This window comes from Delphinus delphis, chromosome 15 (genome assembly GCF_949987515.2).
Source record: "Delphinus delphis chromosome 15, mDelDel1.2, whole genome shotgun sequence".
NCBI classification, from domain to species: Eukaryota; Metazoa; Chordata; class Mammalia; order Artiodactyla; family Delphinidae; genus Delphinus; species Delphinus delphis.
The window spans coordinates 28225580-28252072 of record NC_082697.1 but is presented as its reverse complement, the minus strand read 5'-3'; the positions used below and the strand labels follow the sequence as shown (position 1 = coordinate 28252072).

Here is a 26493-nt window from a genome sequence, read left to right as displayed (position 1 = left end):
GGGCTTGCAATATCTTCTTGCCCTGGGCCCAGCCAGGCCCCCACACTGAAATGGAGGGGTGCGGGGTCCGAGGATAACAGGGTCACGGCCTCTGCCCAACCTCTTGACAGAGGGACAGAAGGTAGGTCGTTCCTGGCGTCACAGCTACCCAGTCCTCCTGGCTGTCTTTGATTTGTTCCAGTTTGATTTCGACAGGGTTTGGGAGCAGAAGTGGAAGATTCCACCTTCAGAGATGAGCTCAGAGAGCTGGAATGGGGAAAACATCCAGGCACAGCTTCCTACCCTGCATGGCCCTAAAGTGCTTGTGAGCGATGGAGGGGAGGGATGGCATCTTTCCTCTCCCCTCTTTACAGGTGAGCAGACTGAGGCATTGGGTCTTGGCCAGACGGAGAAGGAGGCAGCCTGGAGAAGCATGGGCAGGTTCAGACTTAGCACACTGGGGGCTCGGAAGGCAGAAGTACCAGCCTCGTGGAGAGAGGGCTAAGTGTCTCCATGAAGCAGCCAACCTGGAACCTTCTTCCCCACCCTCAAGCCTCAGGGACTGGGAGGAACTCAGTTTCCACTGTAAGAGCATCCCTCCAGGACAACCGACCGTTCAACCTTAGACTGCACAAGACCCAACCACACACTTCAACACATGACAAAGAGCCAGGATAACACTGCTGTTGTTTTAAGAAAAATACAGAACAAAACACCACAGATCAAATTTTCTAACACCTCAGTTTCAAGATTGCACATTTCACATTTCTCAATAATTTACAGGCGTCCACAGCGAGAGGTTGTGAGTTAGTGCTTGCTGAAGGAAGCGAGCTCAGGTATGGAAGGGAGAGGTGGGGCCACGTGGAGTATCACCGTCGGAGGTCCTCCAGGTCTCGAGGGCCGTGAGGAGGAGGGGCGTTTTGTCTCAGTCCTTGGTGGCGGAGGAGTTCCTCAGACGGTCCTCTCCTCCCCGGGGCTTGTGGCTGGTCAGTGCAGGGAGGGGAGACCGGGACTGCTGGCAGCCACGGCACCAAGTCTCGGGATGCGCGTCCAGCTTCTTCGCCATGGATGGGCAGTTCGATCTAAAGGGAAAACTTTCCCCAAAGCCCCAGGTGGGTGGTGCTGGGACGAGGAGGTGGGTTTTCTCCCTCCTCACTCTGGAAGATCGGGCTGCAGAGTGTCAAGGAGGCAGTCAGTGGTCTCCAAGACCATGACAAAGACCCACAGTTGATGGACAGAGGCGTGAGAGTTCTTGCACCCCTGATGGCTCTGGCCAGCTCCCAGGTCGGTTCCCTGCCTAGTCTGGCAACACTAGCCTCCATGTGTGGCCACATAGAGGGGCCATGGCTCCCGTGGAAATGCTGGAGAGCCAGCTGGGCTGGGGAGACAAGAGCTACCCTCACTGTTGGGTCCTGTCCCACCCTGGCCCTCCAGGAACTGGGCTGGCTGTCCTCATCAAGGTTGCCCGCAACGGGACAGGAAGGCTCATGGGGACAGACCCTAGAGATGACCACGGCCCTGCTCACTTCCTCTGGACCTGGACACTGGCATACTCTGAGTAGGATGGCTCAGGCTTGGGGGCTGGCTGCTTAGGGTTCCGGTTGAGGTGGACCATGTCCAGGTCGGCGTAGGTGAGGGTGTCCTCGGACACAGGTGGTGGGCAGGCCTGAATGCTGGCATACTCCGTGTGGTTGTTGGGTTCGTCGGCCTTGGGGGTGGACTTCTTCCCCTTGGGCAGGTTCAGGTCTGCATATGTGATGTCGTTGTTGTCCTGGATCTAAGTGAGATGGAGAGAAGGTCATTCTAGAGCCCCCAGCCACTCACTCACCCTCAGTACCAAGTCTGGTTGCTTCTGTCTCTTCTTGGCCTCCACTGGCTCAGCCCTAGTTCATGCCCCTTCTTCTCCGGCCAAGGTCATCTGTCTCCAGCCTTGCCCTTCCAATCAGCCTCTTCCTCACGGCCTAACCGTCAGTGTAGTGGCCTCACGTCCCTGCTTCAACGTCACCCCCTCCTGCAGTTCTCGCCTGCCTTTCCTGATGCTCTTTCCTCTGCCTACAGTGTCCAGCCCTCCTTCTTCTTGTAATGAAACCCAATCCACCCCGTCAATTTCATCCTAAGACCCTCCTCTCAGCTGGGTCCAGAGCTCTGTCTCTGTGCTTCCTCAGTCTGTGTTTCTGCATCACAGCACCCACCACCTAGGACTGTCTGTGCCTGTTTGGAGGTCTGAGAAGATGCTGACCCCCCAGTGGAAGCAGACATTCACTTATTTACTCATTTATTCAACAAAATTCACTAGGCATCTGTTATGATGCAGAAACCAAGGCTGGCACAGAAGAAGCCCCATGGATGTTAAATGAACGAATGAACGAGTGGTGGATGGATAAATGGATGGCAACAGTTTCAGCCCCGCTTCTGGTGAAGCTGGGGACTGGGGGACAGAAGACAGGGGTGTGTGAGAATGAGGCCAGCAGTGAACAGGAGGTAAATGTTCTGTAGGCAGAAGTTGGAGTATGAATCCTGGTTCTGCTCTCTCTGGCTGAGGGACTGGGCAGTTCACTTAGCCTCTCTGGGCCTTGGTTTCCCTATCTGTAAAGTGGGTCTAATAATAGTATCTATTGCCAGAGTCACTGGGAGGATCCGATGAGATGGTCCAGGTAAAGCTCTTAGGACGGAGCCTGGCTCATGCCAAGTGCACATATGTTCAGCACGTGTCAGCTGTCATCTGCCACCTGGCAAACCTGAACCTCTCCCACATGCTCATCTTATTACCCAGAACTGCCGCCTTGAAATTACCCATCATGAATGACATACTTTGCTCCTTCTGTGCCCGGCACCTGCGCTGTAGCAGTGGAGGGGAGCTACCAACGCCCATGATCCTACCTGATGCACAAAAATAACCTCAGTCCCCAACAGCTGACAGGCGCCCTGCTCACACGTGGATCACCCGATTTAGGCCCTAACACAACCTGCTTGGTAGGAATTATTTACTCTATTTTACGGTGAAGCATCTGAGAGCCAGAGAAGTTAAATTCGGTCAAAGTCACACAGCCAGAAAAGAGCCAAGGTCTGCTGGTCTCTGAAGCTGTGCTCCGACGGCCCACAGCACTGGGAGTCCTAGTCACGGGGCTGCAAGCTCCACAAGAGCCTTGCTCACTGCCCAGGGCCTGGCACATAGTAGGTGCTCAGGAAGTCCCAACTGACTGAATTCTGTGTAGGCTTCAGTGCTCTTTCCACCATCATTCTTTCCCTGCAAAGTTCCAGAAAGAACTTTGACTTTGAAAGCCCCAGAAAGTAAAATGACGGGGGAGAAGGCCTTCCTGTCCCATGACTGGAAATGGTCTTGGATTTCTAATCACCACCTGAGCTCATGCCCAGGACCCGCTGGAGGCAGGAAGGGTGGGGTGGGGCTGTGCTGGGTCAGGAGAGTTTTGGCCTCGAAGCACCGTGCCTCTCACCAGCCCTGACTCTCTTCAACAGACTACAGATACGACGATGACAACTGCCAGGAAAATGTCAAGGACAGCTGCCATGTTCTCATTCCAGGTTCAGGGTAGGGCCTGTCTCCTTACAAGGCTCAGAGGAGCCCTCTGCCTCCAAGGTCTGACAGCGTCAGCTGGTGCAGACAGGGCCAGAGTTCTTGGAGACAAGCCAGCCATGGTGCCTTGAAATCCCCTCAGTGATGCTGGGGCGAAAGTGCCAGCTCAAGGGAGTGTGCCCTTGCATGAGGTCATTAACGGCATGGGGTCTTCCCACCAGCACAGGCAGCGCAGTGCTGTGCGTTACCCCGTGTGAGCGGCACAGGGCTGCAAGGGTGCTCCTGGTGGAAGGACTGGCTGGGCACGTGCACGGAGGCTGGATGGCGTGATGAACACTAAGCCCGACTCCAGGGCACCGTTTAGACAGAACACATGGTGGATGGTGCCCTTCCAAGCTGTGCAGTGCTTGGCACTGAGTCAGACAGGCGGGGACAGACTCTCGGTGGTATGATTTCCTTGCATCAACAGGAGTTGCAGATCCTGTTCTAAATTAAGACTCCTTCGCCAGGGTGGGCGGGTGCCAGGGGTGGAGGATCCTTGCTTTCCTGAGTGCCCCCCTCCCTCTGCTCCAGCTGGGAGAGTCTGTCCCAGCCTGTTCCTGTTTCCCAGGAAGGGCATCTCACCAAGCACCGTACCTGGGTTGTTTCTCTAGTGTTCTTCTCGGGCTCATGCAACCTAAAAAGGAAAGAGACGCACAGATAAAAATACCCTCACTATCTCCAGTGCTCATGCAAATGGGTAAGAATAACATTTAGGTTCCACTTCCTATATGGGTGGGGGACGTGGATGAGCGATTCCCAACAGAAACACAACTGCTTATCACATGTTTGGACCAAAGGGCTTTTCAGCATGTACTACCTTTTTTTTGTTTAACCTACTTTATCATCAAGGATCTTTAAAAATTATAATACTCGGTGCTGGGGAAGGTGCAGTGAAACTGGCAGGTTCACACACTGCTGGTGCGGGGGGCCGACCGACACAACGTTTTCTGGAAGCCGCTTGGCAAAGTCAAGAGCTTGGAAGTTGTCCTCATCTTTTGACTCATAATCGCACACTTGGCCGGGTGAGGGGGGGGGATTCAAAATATAGAAAAAACTTTATGCACAGAGGCATTTACCACAGAACGCGATGGGGGAGGAAGGTTTACACCTCACAGCTCCACCAACTGGGACTGGTTAAGGAAATTAGGACAGATTTGTAGATAAAGACTTAAAAGGTTTATGAGGAAGTTTTTTTTTTTAAATTACAAATCACATTAAAATGATAAGTATAAAAGCAAAATTCTCTGTGGAATGATTTCAATTATGAAAAATGTGTGGATAACACTGGAAGGAAACATAGTAAAATGTTAACAGCAGGGGTCCTTGGGTGGTATTTTTTCTTCTTTTTAGTTTCCCATGTTTTCCCAATGTTCTACATTATACACATCTAAGTCACCACTAAGAAAGGAAAAGAGAAGGACCAAGTGTTCTGGTTAATCAAAGAAGCTCTTCAAGCACTTGATTCTGTAATTGGAGGCCGTGGCTTGGCTCACTGCAGGGTCACAGTCAAGGTGGTGAGCAAACCAGAGCCACTGGCTCTGCAGGAGTTGTGTAAATTCTCAAGCTGGCCACTCTGGGGATGTTAGCCTGGATCATGTCAGAAACGAGCAATGGGGCTTGGCAGTGGGGTTATTAATGGATTTGGCATGAGCACTTGGCTCAGAAAGCAGTTCTGGGGCAGGACGGGCCCCACGTGGCCAAGCAACGGCCCTCCAGGAGCAGGGACACCGTCTGGAGGGGACCATCACTCACTCAGTCTCCATCCATACCCCTCCTGCTTCCAACGGGTCTGGCTTCCCACTGCCTTTGGTTCAATGCCTCGCCCTGCTCGTAAGCCCTGTGCAGTCTGTCCCTGGCTGACCTCCCTAGGGGTCATTCACTCCCTCGGCCTCATTCACCCACTTATTCACTCACCCAATATTTCTCAAGGGCTACTTGATGTGGCCCACTTTACATGTCAACAACAGCCTTGAAGAACCCCCTCAACCACTTTTCCTCTTGGTTAACCTTTGCTCATCCTTCAAGACTCAACTATGTTGTCACTTCCTTGGGAAGGCTCTGACAGTGCTGGGCTGGCTGGGCTGCCCCTCCATGACAATTTCAAACTTCTTGCATATTTTCCCATCTGGTTTGTGTGTCTGGCTGTCTGCCATGCTTCTTCACCACATAGGTATGGGTGCTCAAAACTGACTTGGAATGAATGACAATCAGGCTGCCCCAGGGCCTTTGCACACTCATTCCTCCTTGCCTCTTCATCTGATTCACTCCTTCTCTTCCCTCAGAGCTGTTTCAAATAGTTCTTTCTCAGGGAAACCTTCACTGAATCCCAAACTCCGTTCTCAGAACACTGGGCTCCTCTCTCAGAGCAATTATTACAGAACAGAAGCAGTTATCCATTTTTCATGTCTGTCTCTCCTCCGGTCCCTCCTGTCTCAGTGAACGGCATTGCTGTTACTCATCCCTGTGCTCGGCTAAGGAAGTGGGAATCACCCCTGATTCTCCTCCCTCCTCCTTTAAAACCTGTGTCTAATCCACTGCAAGGTTTGTCGACTCTGCCTCCAAAGTACATATCGAACCCCTCCAGTCCGTCATCACCACCATCCAGGTTTTAAATTTCTGAGGAGCCTCTGGCGTCTCTGCTCTATTCCTGCCCTGCCTGCACTCCACTCCCCACATGTAAAATGCATCTGCGATGTCATATCATCTTTCTGCTTAAAACCCTCAACTCCTTCCCACCACGCAGTGAAATCCATCTCCGAGTCCTGACTGCCTGGCCTGCGTGACGTGCCCTCACCCAATGCTCTAGTCCTGTCTCCGCCCTCGATCACTCAGCTCTGGCCCCCTTGCCTCCTCCATGGTCTGTGAACACGTCCAACTGCTCCTGCCTCGGGGTCTTGGCACTGGCCATTCCCTCTGCCTGGTCTACTCTTGTTCCCGATATTCCCATGGCTAGAGCCTTCTCGCCCCTCAGCTGTCTCCTAAATGTCCCCTCCTTAGATGGTCTTCCCTGACCGCCCACCGCACACCCACCCCCTGCCCCCCCAACCTCTGCTCTGCGTCTGACTTTGTGTTATTTAGTCAGTGCCTGCAGCACATCGTGTATTAACCTCCTAGCTTGTTTGGTAACTTGCCTCCCTGTGGACCACTAGCTCCATGTGGGCAGGGACTAGGCCCGTGTCATTCACCACCAGAGCCCTGACACCTAGTAATGGGCCGGTGCGCCATTAGCATGCCATAGATGTTTGCTGAATGAATGAACATCTCTCCCATGGGATCAAAAGTGCCACGAGACCAGGGCTAGTGTCCTTTTTGCTACTCTTTGCAATCCCCCGGCTTAAGGCCTGGCGCTCAATCCAGATGAATAAATGAAAAGAGTCAGGGAAGCCTTAAATATTCCAAGAATAAATTCAGTGAATGTCTGACAAGTGAACAAATGGCCGACCGAATGAACCCCAGTGCCCAATTAAGGGAGCAGAGCCACATTTTTCTCTCATCTGAGCTGAGGAAGATTACAACGTTCTCTTGTACGGTCCTAACCTAGGGAGTTAGAAATAGCCAGTCCCCCCACTGGCCCTGCAATCTGATGGGCCCTTTGAGCTCAAAGTGGTGGCATTGCCCCCTCCCCTGCTCCGCCCCCTCCCGGGGTGCTGGGTTGTTACCCATGCCAATGTCCTCTGGAAAGCGTCTGATCCCAGTCAGCCTAGCTGAAGCTGGCGGCTGCACGGGAAAGCACCATTACCGCTCACTAGCTAACGCTTTGGCTTAGAGAGATGAAAGGGAGCAAGTGATCTCACGGCTCCCTCGGTAGGCTCATGCTGGAAAAATAAAAAACAGGCAGAAAACGGTTGGCTTCTCTGGGGAAGAAGAAACAGTCAGCAAGAGGCACTGGATCAGTGATGAACAGCCTCAGCTTCAGCGTCAGAGAAATCTGGGTTGACTCGTGGTTCAGCACTTACTAACTGTGGGACCTTGGGAAGGTCTCACGACTTCTCTGAGCCTCAGTTTCCTCAAGCACAACATGGGGACAATAATAAGCTTCTAGAGCAGGGGTTCTCAAAGTCCAGCTCGGAAGCAGCAGCATCAGTGCCACCTGAGAACTTGTTAGGAATACAAATTCCGCCTCAGAAACTCAGGGGGTGGCGCCAGTAATCTGCATTTTAACAAGCCCTCCAGGGAATTCTGCTACACACTCAAGTTCCAGAACCTCTGCTCAATTAAACTGGGACAAGAGTAAATCATAGGATTTTTGCAATAATTAAATCACCAGTGGGCTAATATAGGTACAATCACAGATCTGTGCCTGGAACACAGTGAATGCCCGATAAACGTTAGCCGCTGATGCTGTTGCCATTATTATTATCGACACACCCCTTTTCTTCCAGAAATGTACTGTCTAATTGAGGAGATGACATGTAAAAAAATAGTGACAACAATAAAAACAAAACAAAAAAGAGAGATCCTTCCACATCTGGGGCTGTGAAGCCACTGACAGGGAGAGTTTTAGGGATTCAGGAAGTTAGAGATCGGGGATTGCTGTGGTGGTTTGGGACGGCATTTGTTCATTCATTTATTCAACAAACCTTTACTGAGCACCCATTCCATTCCGGGCATGGTGCCAAGTTCAGCAGTAATTAGCGGTGAACGTGAGGGAAGTAACCCCTGCCTTCGAGAGGGGTGGGTTATACTATGGGGACAAGTGCAGAGACAACTTGGACACACTGGGGTGTCCATCCAGGGGCATCAGGAGAGCTCCCAGGAGGGGCCTCTGTCCCTGGAGGAGGTAACACCCTTGCTGAGCCCAGAAGGAAGAGCAAGAGGTAACCAGGTAAAAGGAGGGGCGCCTACACTAGCTTCCATGTGGCACAACTCCCGGGGGCGCTGTTCAGAGCCGGCCGTGACTGCTGCCCCCTGGAGCTGTGCAGACCCTGGGTGGCTCAGGAGCAGGGGTGGGGAGCACATCTCAGGGAGAGGCCCAGCACACAGGGCGAGGAGAGCGAGGATGCAGCGTGAGGGAGGAGGTGAAGGGGGGCAGTGTTGGCTGAGACACGGAATGTGAGCTCCAGGAGTGGCTGGGAGTAGAACTGTCCAGCGCAGCAGGGCTGGACCACGAGGTGCTTGAGGGCCTCAGGAGGGCATCTGGACTACCTCGAGGGCCACAGGGAGCCCCTGAGGGGTTTTAGGCAAAGGACGGAAGCTGAGCCTTGCCCTTGAGAAAGAGTGTACTTCAGTGGGAAGTGTGACAGTTGAAGGCCCGGCAACAGGAAGCACGTTTCCCTGGGGGCAGCGAGCAGCCTGGTTTTGCTGGAGTGGTGGCTCTGCTTGTTCAGGGATGGGGAAGCTGGGAGGCTGGCCAGGGCTCAGAGCAGGAAGCCACCTGCGGAGGTCAGAGCAGAAAGCAAGGCTCTCTCCCAAGGGCACCACAGACTCCCGCTGTGGGTCAGGAGGGACACATAGTGCTTCCTAGGGCCCTCCAGACAGGTCAGATGCTCTTGCTGTGTGCAACCGCAGTGCCTAGTATTTCCCCACTGCATCTGTGGTCCCCAACACAGGACACAGCACCCCTATGCCCCCAACCTTGGTATCGTCCTTGGCCCTACAATCCATCGGCAAGTTCTCTTGGCTCTACCTGTGAAATATATCCAGAATCTGACCATTTCTAAGCCCAGCCCATCACCCTGGTCTAGGCCACCACCATCTGCTTGGACAACTGCAGCAGCCTCTTCTCTGGCCTCTCTGCCTCCACCCTCACCTCCTTTACCTTGGTCCACACACAGTGGTCAGGGTGATGGCTTTTAAAACAAAGTCAGATCATCTCCCTCCTAAGCCTCCTCATCCAACCGGGAGTAAAACCCTGAGTCCTAACAGCTACAGGCCCTAGACCCCTGGCTTCCCCTCCAGATCCTCAGTTCTGCTTTGCAATTCTGAAATCCACAAAGCTCTAAAAATATCAAAAGATTTTCAAAACCCATTTGCTGGCAAAACCTGTCCCGAACCAACATGAAGCTATTTATAGTTTGTATTTATCGTCCTTGGTGTGGACGTTCATGTTTCCATGCAGGTACATTCACGTGGTAGATGATGGGGTGCTGCCTCTACTCTGCTGGGGTGAATGTCGGGGGCCTTCCCTAAAGCTGCAAAGTCTGGATTAGTCACCCATCTGCTGCATGGGCCACAGCTAAGGTACGTGGGCCTGCACCTCCTGACCTCATCCCTTCCTGTCCCTTCGCTCCTTCTGCTCCAACGGCTGGCCTCCCCTATCCTCCCGGTACTGCCCACCTTGGGCCTTTGCCTCACCTGCTCTCTCGCCCAGCAGGTGTCCCCTCACAGGTCCCCAGCTCCAGGTCCCTGCTCATATGTCCCCTTCAGAGGAGGCCCTGCCCCTGCCCTCCCTGCCCCGCAGTCTCCATCCCCTTGCTGTGTTTGATTCGTCACCACCTGACGGGGCATTATACTGTTTTGCCTCCAGGCTTACTGCCTGCTTTTCTCACTGGCATCTGAGCCTCATGAAGGCCCAGACTGACTCTTGTTCACTGCTGTATCCTGAGTGCTCAGAACAGAGCTGGTGCACAGTAGAGACAGCAAAAATCACCGATAATGTGAACCAACAAACTAATGCACCATCTGTGATGTCATGTCATCGGCTTAGCTTCTGACCAGGTCACGGGCTTCAGGAGGGCACAGATGCTTCTACCCCACTCATGCCGGCATTGCCAGGGCCGTCTGTGCCAAAGCACTCAATGAATATTTAGTGAACGAAGGAAAGAGCAAAGTATACAATTTGGATTCGGGGGCAGAATGTGCAGGCGTTTTCTGCCACAGTCCAGATGGGATTTGATCAGGGTCTCACTGTCTGTGGACAGCAAGCAAGAAATCAGTGCCTCTGTGTGCAGAAATCCCCTCAAATCCCCTCATTTGAGGTAGTAATTACAGATGGACCTGGTGAGAAGAGCTCATAAAGGAAAAAAATAGTTGACTGGCGCAGTGGGTGTGCAGTATGCTTTGCAGTGTTGGAGGCAAACAACAAAATAACTACAAAAGCACCCGAGCCCAGTGATGCACTTACCTTGTAGAGGAAGTGGAGCCCTTGGCTGAAAGAGAGAAGAAAGAAAAGCCAGTTATTTAACCTAGAAACACACTTTGCTCACGTAACTTTGTGTGTGTGTGTGTGTGTGTGTGTGTGTGTGTGTGTGTGTGTGTGTGTGTGTGTGTAGGGGCGGAGGCAGAGGTTTACCTCCAAGGATGTTGGGAGGAATTATTGAAATCACCTCTAAACCACAGGAAACCCCGTGTCCACCCCACTGGGGTGGGTGGCCCATTATCTTCCATGGAGGAAGACCAGTGAGCTGGGCCTTCCTGCTTTCCCATCTCTGGGAATTGCCAAAGGTCAGATCCCAAAGCAGCCTTCAGCCTGGGAGGGGTCAACTGCCCTACCTCTGTCTGAGCCTCACTTCCATCCATCACACACCTTACCAGAGACCCTACAGCAAGCCTGGGTCCCCATCAGGGCCCTTCACTGCTGGAGAACAGGCTTTAGCAGGTCTGCTAGGTAGGGGAGTAAATGGGAATCCCACTTCTGCCACCGACTCGCTTGCTGTGTGACCCTCTGTGGGTCATCTTCCCTCTCTGAGCTTGGATTTCAGTGCTTTAACTCACAGGGTTGGGCTGGACATCCATTTTCATCTCACCACTTTCCAAAAAAGGATCTTGGGAGGAAAGAAAGGGTCCATCTGGCTCAGAGATTTTAAGCCTGTGATATGGGGCATCCCACAGAGAAGCCACTGGGGATCAGCCACCAGTTGACTCTCATTTTGCTGTAAAACTGTAATTAAAAAGCAACATGCACAGGCAAATGTGCTCTGCACCACATTGTAACAGGCTGGGGGCTGCCACAATGCAAGAATTCTCACTGCCACATTAACGCTTGGTGCCTGGGCAGGTACTGGATTTTTAGGTGAGTGACACCAGTTAGACGCTGCCGCTCAGCATCTAACATTTGAATGGAAGATGATGGGTTGCCAAGTGCTGGGTCATGAGTCATCTCAGGGAGTCCAGTGATGGGACCAATCATCTCCATTTTATACCAAGGACACTGGTGACTCCCTAAGGTCACACAACTGGTAAGTGATAGAGTTGAAATTAGGATATTTCACTGTGAGTATGAGGTAGAGGATGGCAGATACCTCCAGGGACCAATGAGGGAGAAGAGGTGTCTCACTAGGATGGAGGTGAAGTGCAGAGTGGTCTCAAACAAAGTCCCTGGAGACCCACTGTCCAGGTGTGAATCCTGGCCTCAGCACTCACCAGTTGCGAGACCCTGAGCAAGTTTTATAACTTTCCCATGCCTCAGTTTCCTCATCTGTGAAGTGGGGTTAGGTTTGTGAACAGTGCCTGGCACATCAGAAGGTCTGACTGAGGGCCAGTTGTCACTGTCTCTAGAGCCTATGTGTGAGAGCTGGGCTCTGCACACAAGCAGACGCACCACTCAGGGCTGGGTGGCCTTCACCAGCATCTGCAGCTCTCCAACCCCCTCCCCCTCCGGAACACTGGGTCACCGATGCCCAGGCCCATGGTAGTGAGCTCACATGTGCCGGAGCCTGACGTGGTGGCCAGGGATGAGGCTCCAAAGGGGACTGGGACACTAGTGGACACCGTGAACGCTCCATCCAAGGGCTGGCTTGTCACTCTTGGTGGGCAACGGACCCTGCTTCCCCACCTGAGGAGGAGTCCTTCCTGTGCGGGGGCGCCAGGAATGTTAGGGAAACCACCCTGTAGATCAACTGGCATCATTCTGGATTCCAGAGATGCGGGCCCTGACGCCAGCCCTCCTGGACGGGAGCTGGAGGCTCAGGCAGTGTCTCAGAGCTGAGTCCCTCCAGCCAGCCCAGCGGGGAGGGAAACTTGGGGACCAGAGGAAAGGGGGTGCAGGAGGGGTACGTGGCTGATGCACAACACGCCCGTTGAGCTCTGCCTGGAGGTCTGGGTGCAGAAGCACAGCTCGGGACCACACTTTGCACCTTATAAGCTGCAGCACGTGGTGGGTCAAAACCAGCATTTTTAAAAGAATATAGTATAAAATATGACAAAAAGGAAAATATCAGAGTTCCAATTTTATAGATGGGGTGTGTGTGCATTGGGTTGAGACATGAAATGTATTTCTATCACTTGTAACCAAAAAAGTTTCAGAAACACTGGCTTAAAATAGTCTCCTTCAAGAGTGGGAAAGAGAACATGTATCCTTTTAGGTCTGAGAATGTGTCAGAGCTGCTGTTTCACATGAGCGTATTTGTTTCATAACTAGCCTCCAAGGCAGGCACTGCCACACCCATTCTACAGGTGAGGAAATGGAGGCCAAATTGTTCAGGGCATAAAACAAGGGTCTGGAACCCTAGTTTGTCTGACTGTAGAGTCAGAGGTCTGGCTACAGCAACAACTACACACACACACACACACACACACACACGTGCTTGCCCACGCACATGCATGAGCATGCAAACAAGGGGACGATGTCCTGGATTTGAACTTATACCCTCCTGCTGCAGTCCAAGGCCACACACCTTGCCACAGTGAAGGGAGCTTTCCAGGGAGGTGGCTCGTGTTTCCAGCTCATGTACAATACTGACGACAGGAGTTAACATTTATTGAGCACTTGCTGTGTGCTGGGCATCTTACTAACATTGTACCCACAGTCAGCCATTTAATCCTCCCAACGGGCTCAGAAGTAAGTTGTGGTATTATCCCCACTCCCTTCTAGCCTCCTGCCAGGGTGCCGGGCATGTAACCTGGACAGGTAAGGGGAAAGCAGAAGTCTGCCCGGGGCTCCTGGGAAACACTGTTTCCTCCCTGAGGTCCTCTTGACACCCTCGCATCTCCCTGCTTGCCACCTTGGTAGTGGTCCCATGAGGATGTGAGGCCTGGAGCAGTGATGGCTGCGGGGGTGCTGACCCCCCCAGATTCCAGCCTGGTGAAGGGCCCACACAGCCATGGCACTGTTACCTTTGGACTTCTTGTTACCGGGAGTAACTGGACATCTTTATGGCTTAAACTGCATGAGGTCTCCCCCTCTGGGAAGGACAGTCCAGGGGCAAACTCATGAGGAGGAACTGAGAGATGCACCCACCTTTCTTCTGTCTGATTCGGAGGAGGTAGAGGGCGGCGATCATCAGGGCCACCAGCAGGGCACACACTACGCCCACCACGATGAAGATACTGTTCCAGTTGTCAGCCTTGTCTAGGACCACACAAAATAGAGGCTTCTTGTAGGAAAATTTAAAACAAAAAAAAAGGAAAACCCACTGCCCCTATTCACCATGAGGCAGGCTTCATTAACGGAAAACATCTGGCTCAGACATTTCAGGCCACATGGGCACGTCCATGGGTCTGCACACACCTCCCCTCATGGGTTACCCACCGGCAGTGCAAAAACCGTGCTGAGGTAACAGGGGGGAAACGCTGCCGTCAGCCTCGGAGAGGCCCAGCTGCAGGGCACGGGCGGGAATCTCCCTCCCGAGGAACAGACATATGTTCCTCCTCATCTAAGTGAGCTGTGGGGCGGCCACACAGGGAGCTCCTAATCATAGCTGGGGCATCACACAGCGCAGGGGGCAGGGGTGGCGAGGAGTGCTGGACGTGCGTCTGGACATGCAGAGCCCTGAGACTGTGCCCTGGTCCGTGCCCAGGGCCTGGGCCTAGGAGTGCTGAGCCCAGGACATGGGACACGGAGACAGGGCAGGGGTGGCGCCGGGCACAGGCAGGGGACCCCACATGAGGGCACAGTGGGAGGCCAGGAGCAGGTCTCAGACACGTGGGTTCAAATCATTGCCCTCTGTGGTGTGACCTTGAGCAGGTCATTTAAGCCCCCCTCACACACTGGCTTATGTTACTGAGGCCAATAGTAATCTCTACCTCATTGGATAGCTCTGAGGATTACCTCACTAACTAAACAGCTCGCACATCAACCAGCTAATTCACTCTTTCGTCATTTCTAAAAGTATTTCTTGAGTGTCTACTGCATACCCAGCACTGAAGCTATAATGCTGCGACAGCTATGGTCCTAGCAGCCGAGACTCAAAGCTGGGGGATCACCAGGGTCACCTCCCTCAACATTGCCAGAGGCAGGCAGAGCAGCCCAGAGACGGGCACTGACTTGTCCAAGCTCCCCAGCAAGACTGTGACAGGCGGAGTGGATCCACACAACCTGTCTCCGGGGGCAGGGCTCATCCTGTGAAAACCAGCCACTGGTGGCACCAAAGGGCACCGTGACAGGCCCAAGGCTTCTTTAGAGCTGTTTCCTTCAAGGATGCACGAAGGAAGGAAATGGACTCTATTCTAATCCATTCAAAGGGTCGCTACATACAAGTGTACAGGTGATGGAACATTCCACAGTGGTACCAAAACGCCAACTAGGTGCTGCCGTTTTGAAGAAAGAAGGGAGACACATCGACAACAGCTTGGACGGGGGCTGACACCTTTCACTCTCCCAGAAGGGTGGCAGCATCACCATCACCTTAAATGGGCCTAGAAATGTTCCCTGGGAATCGTCCCACAGAAATAGCTGTGCATGTAACAGAATGTGTACAAGGACATTTAGTGCAGCACTGATTTTACTTGAGATAAGCCACAGACACCCTGAAGCCCCCAATCCTACTCCCAGTGGGGCACCCTTGCGATGGCAGCCAGGGAGACAAGGCCCAGGTAAGAAAGAACAAGCCGGAGGGAGGAGGGCGGACATGGAATGGTGAAAACAATTACTGTTAGTGAAAGAAAGCAAGAGGTAGGACGCTATGGACTGGACGATCTCTCTCCTTCCCTACTTTCTTTCTTTCATGGATATTTATGTCAAAAGATCTGTAAAGAATATACCAAACTCTAACAAGTGGTCACTCTTGGGGGTGTGGGGTTTGGGGGCGGGAACTCACTCTAAAGTTCTACTTTACGTCTATTCATTTCTAGATTGTTCTATAAAAAGCATGAATTACTACCTTTAATATTAAATAAAAAAGGTAAAGAACTGGGTCAGTTGGATTGGAGGCCTCACCAATACGTTCATCTGCATCCTGGTTCTTCTGGGGAGCAGAGGCCTCCAGGGTGTGGTTTTTGGTGACCGCCGGCTGTCCGTCATGCTCCACCTGGCAGGTGAGCAGCACAGCCTCCCTGTGGGCAGATGAGTTCACCAGGAGCGAGCTCGTCCGGTTAAAGGTCCCGTCCTTGTTCTCTATGAGGGTCGAGGCCATGTCCATTCGGGACACATTTCCGTTCTCCAACCAGGTCAGCTGTAGGCGCTGGGGGTAGAACTTGTTCACCTGGCAGGTGACATTCACCTGGTTCCCCACCCTGGGGTGTTGGGTAATCGTCAAGGTAGGTGGAACTGAAACAGCACAGGCAGAAGCTCTGACCTTATGGAACCAACAGGTCACAGGAGAGGGGCTGGATAACAGCTTCCAGCACAGCAAGGGAGTCACCAGAGGACAGTGTCAGGCATGCAGCAGGCGCTCAAACACCGAGGGTGTCTTTGCATAGAAATGAAATCATAAGCACACTGCAGGGCGCACAGTAGGTGCTCGAGGACTGGGCTCCTAGTAGGTTAATGATGTGTGTCATCTACAAGCACAGCCCCTGGCATGCAGTTGGAATATAATAACTGCAGCAAAATATACGAAATCGCCAAGCACATAGGGGCCTGGCTTATAGTAGGTGCTCAGTAGTTGGAGAAACTATTGATAAAGTAAAGGAAACTACTCAGCACAGTGCTCGGCACATGATGGGTGTCCACCTGGCAGCTGCCGTTAAAACGGTAGTTAGTGACCAGCTCATCTAGGAGCCTGGTGATGGGGCAGGACTGTCAGGAAGTAGATTCCAGGCAATTTGAGGCCTGGAGCAAAAAGCAGGGAGGAGGAAGGGACTGGGGCCTTGAGAGCAGGTGTGGGCTTAGGCTGGCGTGAGGGGCTTCTACCTCGGATGGTCTCAGACAAGTTGGCTGTCCCACGAAGAGGAGGGTCTCCCTGCAGGGTGATGTGGGTCACCTCGCAGATGACCTGGGAGCGAACATCCCCCGGGGCCAGCACCACCTTGGTTGTGCTGGAGATGCTGTAGGAAACGTTGTTTCCCTCCGGTTCCACGTCGGTCTGGGAGGCTGAGAGCTCATTGCCATTTTTGAACCATTTCAGGGAGATGTTTCTGGGGGAGAACCCGTGGGATTTGCAGGTGAAGCTCACTGTCTGCTCAGGTGTGACCCTCACTGTGGGGCCTGATACCACAGGAGGAGAGGGTTTGGCTACAAAAGGAACATTTATAAATGATGAACATGATTGTAATTATCATCACTAATGATAAAAATGTGACGCAGTTAAGAACCACCACACATAATGTGACGCAGTTAAGAACCACCACACATATTATGTTTTAAATTCTTCAAATAGTTCTGGGAGGGCAGTGTCATCATCCTCATCTGACAGAGGAGACAGACACACAGGTTCCCAGAGGTGACTCTGAGTCAGGGGCAGGGCTGACATCGAATTCCAGGCCTGAGTTCAAAGTCCACCTTCTTACATCTGCCAGGTGATTTCCCACCAGTTTGGGCAAAGGAACAAAAGTACTGATTGGTCTCACTCTCCTATTAACTGTTCCTAGCTGGGCTCCCCCTGGAAAACTTAGGTAAGTTCGGAGAAGTGTTCACAGAAGTAAATGCAGGGGAAGCGGGGTCATCGCGGGACCACATGGAAGCTGAGCCAGGCTGGCCGTTCAACGAGAGCTGTGGCCATGGCACCTCCCAGCTCCTCGTCTGTGAAAGGGGACAGCAGGCATTACCCTTCCCGGGCTGCAGTGAGGGTTAAATCAGGCAGTGGGAGCATTTTTGCTATGAGTAAAACACAAGATGATTCTCAAAATTAAACAAACACAGATCCCTCTTTAACCCAGACTGTATTTATATCCCTTCAGGTATCTATGAATTTACTGCATAGTTTTCATTCTTTCCACAAATATTCCAGTAGGACTAATGTGCCAATCCTTGAATTTGAAAGGAAGGGAGCAAAGGGATGTTTTTCGAATCTGGGTTCCTCTCCTGGGTCAGTTTTAGGTTGAAACAAAGATCATTGAGTGCTAAGAAACCAAAGGCGGTTAATTTCTTAATTGTTATTAAATCAGAAGAGACATAGACACAGGCCTATGAAGCAGCAGAAGCACCTCTTGTGTTCTGAAAATGGACACAAATCAGCAAATCAAAAGTGAGGGCAGGGGCTTCCCTAGTGGCGCAGTGGTTAAGAATCCGCCTGCCAATGCAGGGGACACGGGTTCGAGCCCTGGGCCGGGAAGACCCCACATGCCACGGAGCAACTAGGCCCGTGAGCCACAACTACTGAGCTTGCGCGTCTGGAGCCTGTGCTCCGCAACAAGAGAGGCCGCGATAGTGAGAGGCCCACACACTGCGATGAAGAGTGGCCCCCGCTCGCCGCAACTAGAGAAAGCCCTCGCACAGAAACGAAGATCCAGCACAGCCATAAATAAATAAATAAATTTATATATATAAAAAAAAAGTGAGGGCAGTTTATCCCTGTAGAAGGGTCCTCTAGGGTGTCTCCAAATTGTTCGTTATTACGTAACACCTCCTATAAAAGTTGGCAGACAGCAACTATTATAAATATTTGCATTTGTAAATATTTAACTTGCTTCCTAAAACTCATCAGACATTTTGAGGACATAGTAAGGAGGTGTTACTTGAATAAATCAAGTCATAGAAACACCAGCATCCTGGACGTAAGTAAAGGGAGCAGACACTGTGATCAGTTAGCACTTACAGAGAGTTTTGGGGAGCCTGGTGCTGGGCTGATTCCTCTAGGAACTTCAGCTCTCTCATTCCCCACATCAGTCCTGAGAGGGAAGCTCGAGAGTGGCCCCATTTATGGGATGAGGCTCAGGGAGGATGCAGCTGGCCAAGGGCACCCAGCGAGGAAAGGTCAGAGCTCATCTCACTGCACACAGGACTGACTGATTTTAGGGTCTCTGATCTTTACTTAAGCCTCAGTGTCTGATTCTAGACAAAGTGGATAAAGCACCACTTGGTAAGATGAGTGAGGATGTATGTAAAACACAGAGCCTTGCATATAGTTGCTTAATTAATAATACAATAACATCTTAATCATAAGATCTGGTCATTCCTAGGTCTGAAACTATGTATTTATTCTCTAAGTAAGAAGGCAAAACAAAAGTATTATGGAAAAAACAAGAAAAGTCTCAAATCTTGTTCCCTGCAGCTGCCATGAAAAATCCACATGAATAGAGGAGCAGGAAACCACCAAGTTATGATTCTCTCCCCCTTTTTAAAAATAATCCCCTCAGGGAAAAATCTGGGGGAACCGGCTTTCAAAACACACAAGGGATCATAGGCATTTTCCTGCAGGTCAGCCCTTTACAGAAGCTGGAAGCATTCTGAAAGGAGGGAACACGTTAGACTTGGTCAGTGTCACTGTGGTGTACTGACAGGAGGGCTCTGGGCTGAGCAGAGAGGGTCTACAGGGATTCTAGCACCTGTTTACACACACACACGTATTTAAAATATGGGAAAGTTTCCCCAGAGATGAAGCTCGGGTCTGAACAGGGTGATCTGAGTGCACAGGAAGCCCCTCTCAGCCCAGATGAGCTCACCGGGGAGGTGTCTCTGCCTCTCCACTCAGGCTGACTTCTTTGGGCCTCCTAAAAGCTGTCACTGTCCTGGACTATTCTGAAGCACCCACACCCGGAAGAAGTGTTCTTACAACTCAGGCACCACGGGGGACCCACCTTTGTCAGGGAAAAACCACAGCCTTCCCTCTGTGACCTCAGAGAACATGTAGATCAGGGCTCCTCTGTCCTGGCTGGGCACCAGCATCCTCTGCAGCAGTTAAAACACTCACCTGCCCAGGCCCACATCTGGCCAATTAAATCAGAATTTCTAGGGTGGGGATAGGGTCGCGCGAGCTCTTCACTGTCTCCCAGGTGATTCAAATGAGCAGCTGAGGTTGAAAGGCACCCAGCCCCACCCCAACTCCAGTTGTACTTAGTCCTGGAGGGAAAGTGACCCATCCAAGGTCCTCTGGCTCCAGCACATCAGAGCTCACGTTGGTGGAACACGTTCCGGGTGCCAGGCTCTGCTCTAAGCTCTTGACATGTATCCTTCATTCAGTCCCTGCAGCAGCTCTGTAAGGGCAGTGCTGTTACTGATGGACGAGGACACTGAGCCCCAGTGTGGGGAGGGACTTGTCAGAGGTCCCAGAGCCGGGATGGGGCAGAGCTGGGATGGAGGCCCAGGCAGGAGGGGCTCGGCCCAGGCTCTCAACTGCTGTGCACTGAGCTCAGTGACACCCAACCCACTCCATCCAGGGCTTCCCAGATGCTCTCGAGTCATCACAGACCCCTGAAAGGCAGCGTGATTACCACCATTTTACAGACGGGGAAACTGAGGACTAGAGGGAACTGAGACTAGCTAAGATCACACAGTCTGGGAGGCCAGCACCATCGCTCCCTGAGGGGCTGTCTTGTCACCAGGTCGTTGTACCCTCAGGACATAATGCAAAGGCTGTGTGATTATCCTCTTTCTACACGTGAGGAAATGGGGCCCAGTACAGGGAACTGGGTCACAGCCTTGAAAAAACACCTCGACTGGGGGGCCCCTACTCTGCTGGTGATTTAGACAGAGCACCTCAAATCCTTCCAATTCTCCTGAAAGGAGACCATGATGATCATCATTTTACAGATGAGAAAACTGAGGTTGAGAGAAATGAAGGGACTGTCTCCTCACCCGCCCACTGTGTCCCAGAAGTGTTTCCTGTCACCTCCAAGCTTTCATGGCCATCAGCAGAGCAAGCGCCCCACCTTCACAAGCCCCACACTGACCACCACCCTCCCCTTTTCCCTCTGAGATTCTTGACTTCAAGCAACTACAGGGAGGAGTGGCCTCTGAGTGCCCAGGCCTGGGGACCCTGTAGCAACAAGGGAAGACATGGGCCCCTGACACCTGAGTCTAGAATATGAACTCTTGCTCACGCGGGGCCCCCAGCGCCCTCTAGGGAGCACCTCCCCCTCCTCATCCTCGGCCTGCAGAGCCAGGAATGGGCATGCATGGTGCTGCTGGGACTGCACTGGCCCCTCTCTGTGCTGTCCACGCTACACTTCCCAGAGCTGCTCCCCCATGAGGCCTAGTGAAGAAGCAAGATCGCAGCAATGGTGGAAAAAAGATTCCTGGTGCTTTTAAGTATGTCTTTTAGGAACATGTTCAGGACATCACAAGACACTGTAGTATCTGTCTGATCTGGTTGTAAAGGTAGTCCTGCCTCTCACACGGGACTTCTCATAGTTATTACTGAAGAACAGAACAATACAGGATTTTATAGGAGAGGGTTGAAGCTTTCTCTACACTTCGACAAGCACAGTGGGGGTATAGAGAGCAGGGTGTGAGTCAGGACGCTGGGGGTTCAGTCTTGGCTCCCCTACCTGCTCACCAGCCACATCCCTTTCTGAGCCTCAGTGTCCTTATCTGTAGAAGGGAAAACAGACAGCCCTTCCTTCTGAGCACTGGCTATAGGGAGAAAAGGCCATGAGGAAGATTCGGCGTCTGTCAGGCTGCTGTTCACTGGTCCCCTCCCCTCGCTCCCTTCTCATCCAGGGAATCCTCTGGGCAGGCGGCCTGGGGACGAGGACGAGCAGCCTCCTGGGAGGCAGCAGATCTGAGTGGCGGTGGAGCCACTTACTAGCTGTGATTGGCTGAGCAAGGAACCACCAGCTGGGAAGTGTAGTAATAGCTGCAAAGTCAGGATAAAGGCGCCTTCCCTGCGTCCAGGGGTAATGGGGAGATTCGATTGCTACCACATCTAGGAGGGAAATTTGGCAATATCCACACGAATTAAAATACACATAGTCCATGATCTAGCAATGCCACCTCCAGCGGGCATCTCCCACTTGAGTACAGTGATGCAGGACAAGATTATCCACCGCAGTGCTGTTCTAATATCCTAAGTTTGGGAACAACTTGATATTTGTCAACAAAAGACTGACAGACGCTGTCTCCATATGCTGAGTGCTTTGCAGCTGCTGAAACACTGGGCAGCTCCAGGTGATATGGAATGAGGGAATTGTGGCTAAAAATAGGGAGAGGTTCCCAGTCACCTTGGGCCTCAGGGCCTGAATGTGAGGGGCATTCTGAATCTTGGGGAAACCTATGTAAAGGCTCCCTGTTCAATGGTTAATTCAAGGAGCTTTAATCTTGTCCCCTCTATGTGCCAGGCTCTTCCATGAAACCAGTTCCAATGGTGGTGCAGGAAGGAGTCTGGCCTGGAATCAGATTGGGTTCTGGAAGGATTCCCTCACTGACCATGTGACTGTGGTCTAGGTCCCTGTCACGTCTTGGCCTCAGGCTCCCCATGTGTACGTTGTGGGTTGCACTGGATGGTGTATAAGGTCCTCCCTGTGTCACAGTCCAGGATTCAGGAGTTAGGAAGAGGATCCAGGGTCCTTGCGAGAAAACTCTAAATGACCACCTTTGCTACCTCAATGGGGCAGCCCCTAAGTCACCCACATGGGGAACCTCTTCCCTGGGGAGGGACATTCTGAGATGACCCAGCTCTGCTGGGAGCCTTCACTGACTCTGTGAGTCGGTCCCTGAATCACAGGAGGGTTTTCCCAACAGACCCTCAGGAAACACCCAACCTCTGGGCGTCTCCTCTAGCCCGGGCCGTCAGAGTAAACACTGAACCTATGCCTCTAGGAATTTCTTCTCAGTGTGATGTTTCTGAAGAGGAAATAAAGAAACCCTGCCCTGGATAGACTTCTCTTTGGAAGGGGAGAGAACATAAGTTCCACGGGAGAAGAGCCTTGTCTGCTTTGTTCACTGCTGCTTCCACAACATCTGGAGCAGGGCCTGGCACACAGTAGGTGCTCAATAGGTGCTGAATAAAGAGAAGACTCAGCCACATTGAGGGGGGCACTCTCTGGAGGCAGGAGGTGATACCTGGGCTGTGACGGGGCAAGTCGCTCAGACCTTCAGTTCCCTCAGCCCTGGAACCAAAGGGCTAGATGGGATGGAAAAGGCAAGGGCTGTGGAGCCAGGCAGACTGGGGCTCCAGACTTTTCCCAGCTTTACCAGTTGTGGGGCCTTTAGCAAGTAGCACAACCTCTGCAGGCCTCAGTCTCCCTGATCTGTAGAAGGGAGTGAAATCAGATCATCATATAAACACCCACTGCTGCACTTGATCCTTTTTTCTTTTTCTTTTTTCTCAAAGGGTGGAGGGCATTCTTGTTGACTTATTGTCACAGACCAGGGGGAAAAAATAGACCCAGGCCATACTCACCACTCACAGTGAGATGAGTGCCTGGTCCAGACTTAACCTCCACGTCAGGGCTTGCTTTCTTGAACTTCACACAGTAGTACATACCGGTGTCTGCTGGCGTGATGTTACTGATGCGGATGGAAAAGTCCATGTTGTTTCTCCTTGTAGTATCTCCAACAGTTGTTACTCGAGGGAAGGGGGCTCCTATGAGACTGTAGATTAACTCCCGGCCTGGCCCTGTGCCCCTGAACCACTTGACGGGCCCCACGGGGAGCAGGGAGGTCACGTCGCAGCGCAGAGTGGCCGTCTCTCCTGCTGCAACTGAAACTGACCTGTCAGGCTGAATCACCTGCAGCTCGTCCTCACCTGCCACTCCTGGAGGGAAACACAATCCAGTTACTTATTCATCCTTAGGTGATCCTGTAGGTTTTCTCAAGTGTTTATCAACAACAGTTTTCATTGACTTAGTGCACCATGAGCCACACCTGAACCCAGCACCTTGCACGTGTATCACATGTAACTGCACAATGAGCCTGTAAGGTGAGACCCTAATACAAGAGAGGAAAGTGAGGCACAGAGAGGTTAAATGATGTGGCAGAGAGTAGGTTTGAGTACTTGAGCCTGCTCTGGAAGTCAGAACTGGGCTCTCAATTCAAATCTGAATTTACCAGGAATAAAGAAAGGGGCACAGTGTTCCTGAGAGGGGGAGCAGCCTGGGCAAAGGCTCAGAGGTAGGCGGCAGCATGGTGTGCAGGGGGGCTCCATAAGGAGTTTAGATTCTGTTTTGGGTCTGGCTCAGGAAGCAGGCCCTGGAAAAGTACTCAGCAGTTGGGGCTTGTCCGGGCCGTGGACTTGTGAAGTACAAGGACTTGGGTGTGAGTCCCGGCTCAAGGCTTATTGCTGTGTGACCTTGGCTATCACTCAGGCGACCGTGAAGATCCCATAGGGAGGCCTGTGAGTACGCTCGACAACTGCACACTTGATATTGCTTGATACCTTTAGTTTGGGCGGGTCCCTTTACTGCCCTCTGAGCCTCAGTCTCCTTATCTGTCAGTTACTATGGGCCCGTCTCCATGGATCTCTGGTAGGAACAAACAACATGCCTAGGCCAGGACAGTGTCAAAAAGAAGGGTCTGGTCTTTGGAGCCATCTGAACTGGTTTGAGACCTGGCTCACTTTTTATTCACCCATGACCTGATTATGCATTGCTTTAGTATCAGTTTCCTCATCTACGAGATGGGTAGACCACCCCCAGGCCTCTGCGTGTTCTGAAAAGAAAATGAGATCACACGCAGAAGTCACTTAGCACCAAGCTGGGCACAGGGGAAGCTACTGTCATCACACAATGAATAAATGAGGAGGGTCAGCTGCTCAAACTTCACTCCCACCAGATCTCGCTGATGCTCCTTCAGGCCAGGCCCAGGCTGGGTGCTGGGACACACAGGGGCTGGACCCAGGTCGGGCCTCCAGGGCTCCCAGGCTGGACAGCTGGAAGGGGTCCTAGAGGCTGGCGGTGGGGAGGGACCCGAGCCCCAAATTGGAGAGGACTGGGGCACATGAACAGGGACTCCCAGTAGAGGAGGTTGAGAGGGAGGGGGACACAGGAGGAAGATGGACAGGCCTGGTGAAGATGCTGTGAGAGGTGCTGTAGATGCTCGGAGTGAGGTGCAGCCAGGGCCTTGATTCTGAACAAGGTGTGGGGTGGGCAGAAAGGACAGATCATGAAGACCTTGGAGAAACACACACATACACACACACACAGAGACAGAGAGAGAACCACAGAGACGGGCAGAGGGAGGGGCAGACAGACAGAGATGGAGTGAGAGACTGAGAAGGAGGCGGGGGGAAAGAGAGAATAAGACAGAGACACGGAGTGGCAGCAGCCTGGCAGAGGTGCAGATGGGCCAACTGGTCTCTGCCTGGTTGCTCCACTGACCCTTGATGTGACCCTGTCCTGTCCTGACCGAGGCCACCTTGCCTTGTACATTGGACAGGGTTGCAGTTGCTGCCCCGAGTAGCCCCTCACCTCTGGCTGAGCTGGAGAAAGACCTTGTGAATTTACCCAGCCACAGACTCCTTCACTGCAGGTAAGCCCAGGGCCTCGGGACAGGCCTCTCATCCCCTTCCTGTGGTCCCAGCCCTGACTCCCAGGCCAGGCATTGCCCGTTTCTCATGGCCAGTGAGTGGAAATGCAGAGTGGCAGCCTGAGGACAGCCTGACCCTCATGGTGCAGGGAAGAAACCACTGTCTGCAGAGGACAGGGGCGTGGGGTAGAACTGTTGACCAGGTGTGTGAGAGGCACACGGAGGAGGCCCACAGGGGCAAGCAGGGACCTCGGGAGATCCCGGGCAGCATCAAGAGCTGCCATGAGCACCCAGCAGGACCATCCCCGAAGGGCTGCGTCTACACTGGAGACTGGACTAGAAACGCCACCGGCAGGAAGCACGGGCGCTGGGGCCAGCAGGCTTGCGTGAGAGCACGGTCCACCCTCAGCCAGTTCAGCACCCGCCCTCCCTGGGCCTCCACTCCGTCACCCACGAAGTGGGGTACTGGCACCTACACCCTGCACCTACACCCTCGAGATAGTCATGAGGACACAGCTGGACATAAGTGCCTGCAGCACAGGTGCTGGTTAAACTTTAGTTTCTGTTCCCATTATTACCACAGATACATTATTATATACTTGATTTTCTCTGGACTGTCATGTTCCCCCCAAGCAGGACGAAGGATCCACAAGGAAGTGTTTCCAGCCCCCCACCTAGAACACTGCCTGGCACACACCGGGCCCTTGATAAATACACGTTGAATGAACACATTAATGAAGGAAGGAGGGATTTCACTTGCTCCTGGGCAAATCCTCTCCCTGAGGCTCTTTCTTCATCTGTTAAAGGGGCTGTCACAGGCAGGTCTGGGAGATGGCGAGCCTGGAGCCCGGGACTGTGCCTGGCCCATAGACACGCCGTCAATGGTGGTTATTATTATCCTTATCAATACCACCGCACAGGGCTGTGAGGCAGCAGCTGGCGAGGGAGGCGGGAGCAGAAGAGGAGGTGCGGAGCCAGGCCTGCGGCTGGGGCAGGGCTATTCTTGTGCAGCCGGAGGCCTGCAGTCACAGCCAGGAGGCCACAATAAAATCTGGAGTTGTGTGGGGCCGCCCCCCCCGCCCCGCCTTTTTTAGCTCCTCTCAAGCTCTCTCTACCAACTGCAGCCAGATTTAGGAGGCTTAATTAATTAGCTAGTGTTTATAAAGCGTTTGAAGAATTTTAAAAGTGCGACAGAAGTGCCAAATATTATTTTAATCTGCTTGTGTGTGTGTGTTTCCAGCAGAGTCATTCCCTCGCTTGCTTGCTTTTCTTTTTCTCGGCAGGTTCTGCTCTGGGAATCGGCCTTGTTAAAAATCACTCCCGCGGTTCTGGGCCTGGGGTCATCGCGCTGGCATCACTGACAAACCCATTTCCCGCTCTCTCCTGCCCTCCTGGCAGAGAAAGCGATGGTTTAGCAGCCTCAACTGTCTCTGGGAGAGGAGGGCAGCTGGGCATCGTCACATGATGCTGGTGGGAGTGGAGAGTGGCGCATCCTTTTGGGAAAGCAGTGTGGCAGGAGGTACCACAGGTGTGAAACCTGTTCTCCAGCCCTTGCTGG

At 52.6% G+C, this 26493-nt stretch overlaps 1 protein-coding gene across 4 annotated transcripts in view; it reads right to left on the bottom strand.

Moving 5' to 3' along the window:
• Positions 1-649: 649 nt before the first annotated feature.
• Positions 650-26493, bottom strand: part of LOC132437741 (tyrosine-protein phosphatase non-receptor type substrate 1) — a 41618-nt gene continuing 15774 nt past the window's right edge. For 3 of the 4 annotated variants that reach the window (XM_060031104.1, XM_060031105.2, XM_060031103.1), the window contains exons 3-9: positions 22873-23226; positions 16506-16826; positions 15591-15920; positions 13674-13784; positions 10620-10644; positions 4151-4190; positions 650-1756 (exon numbers count right to left, since the gene is read on the bottom strand). In XM_060031104.1, coding sequence (XP_059887087.1) covers positions 1502-1756; positions 4151-4190; positions 10620-10644; positions 13674-13784; positions 15591-15920; positions 16506-16826; positions 22873-23226 — 1436 coding nt within the window. In that variant the 3' untranslated portion in view covers positions 650-1501. The remainder of the gene's footprint in view (positions 1757-4150; positions 4191-10619; positions 10645-13673; positions 13785-15590; positions 15921-16505; positions 16827-22872; positions 23227-26493) is intronic. The other variant, XM_060031106.1, reaches the window with a different exon arrangement.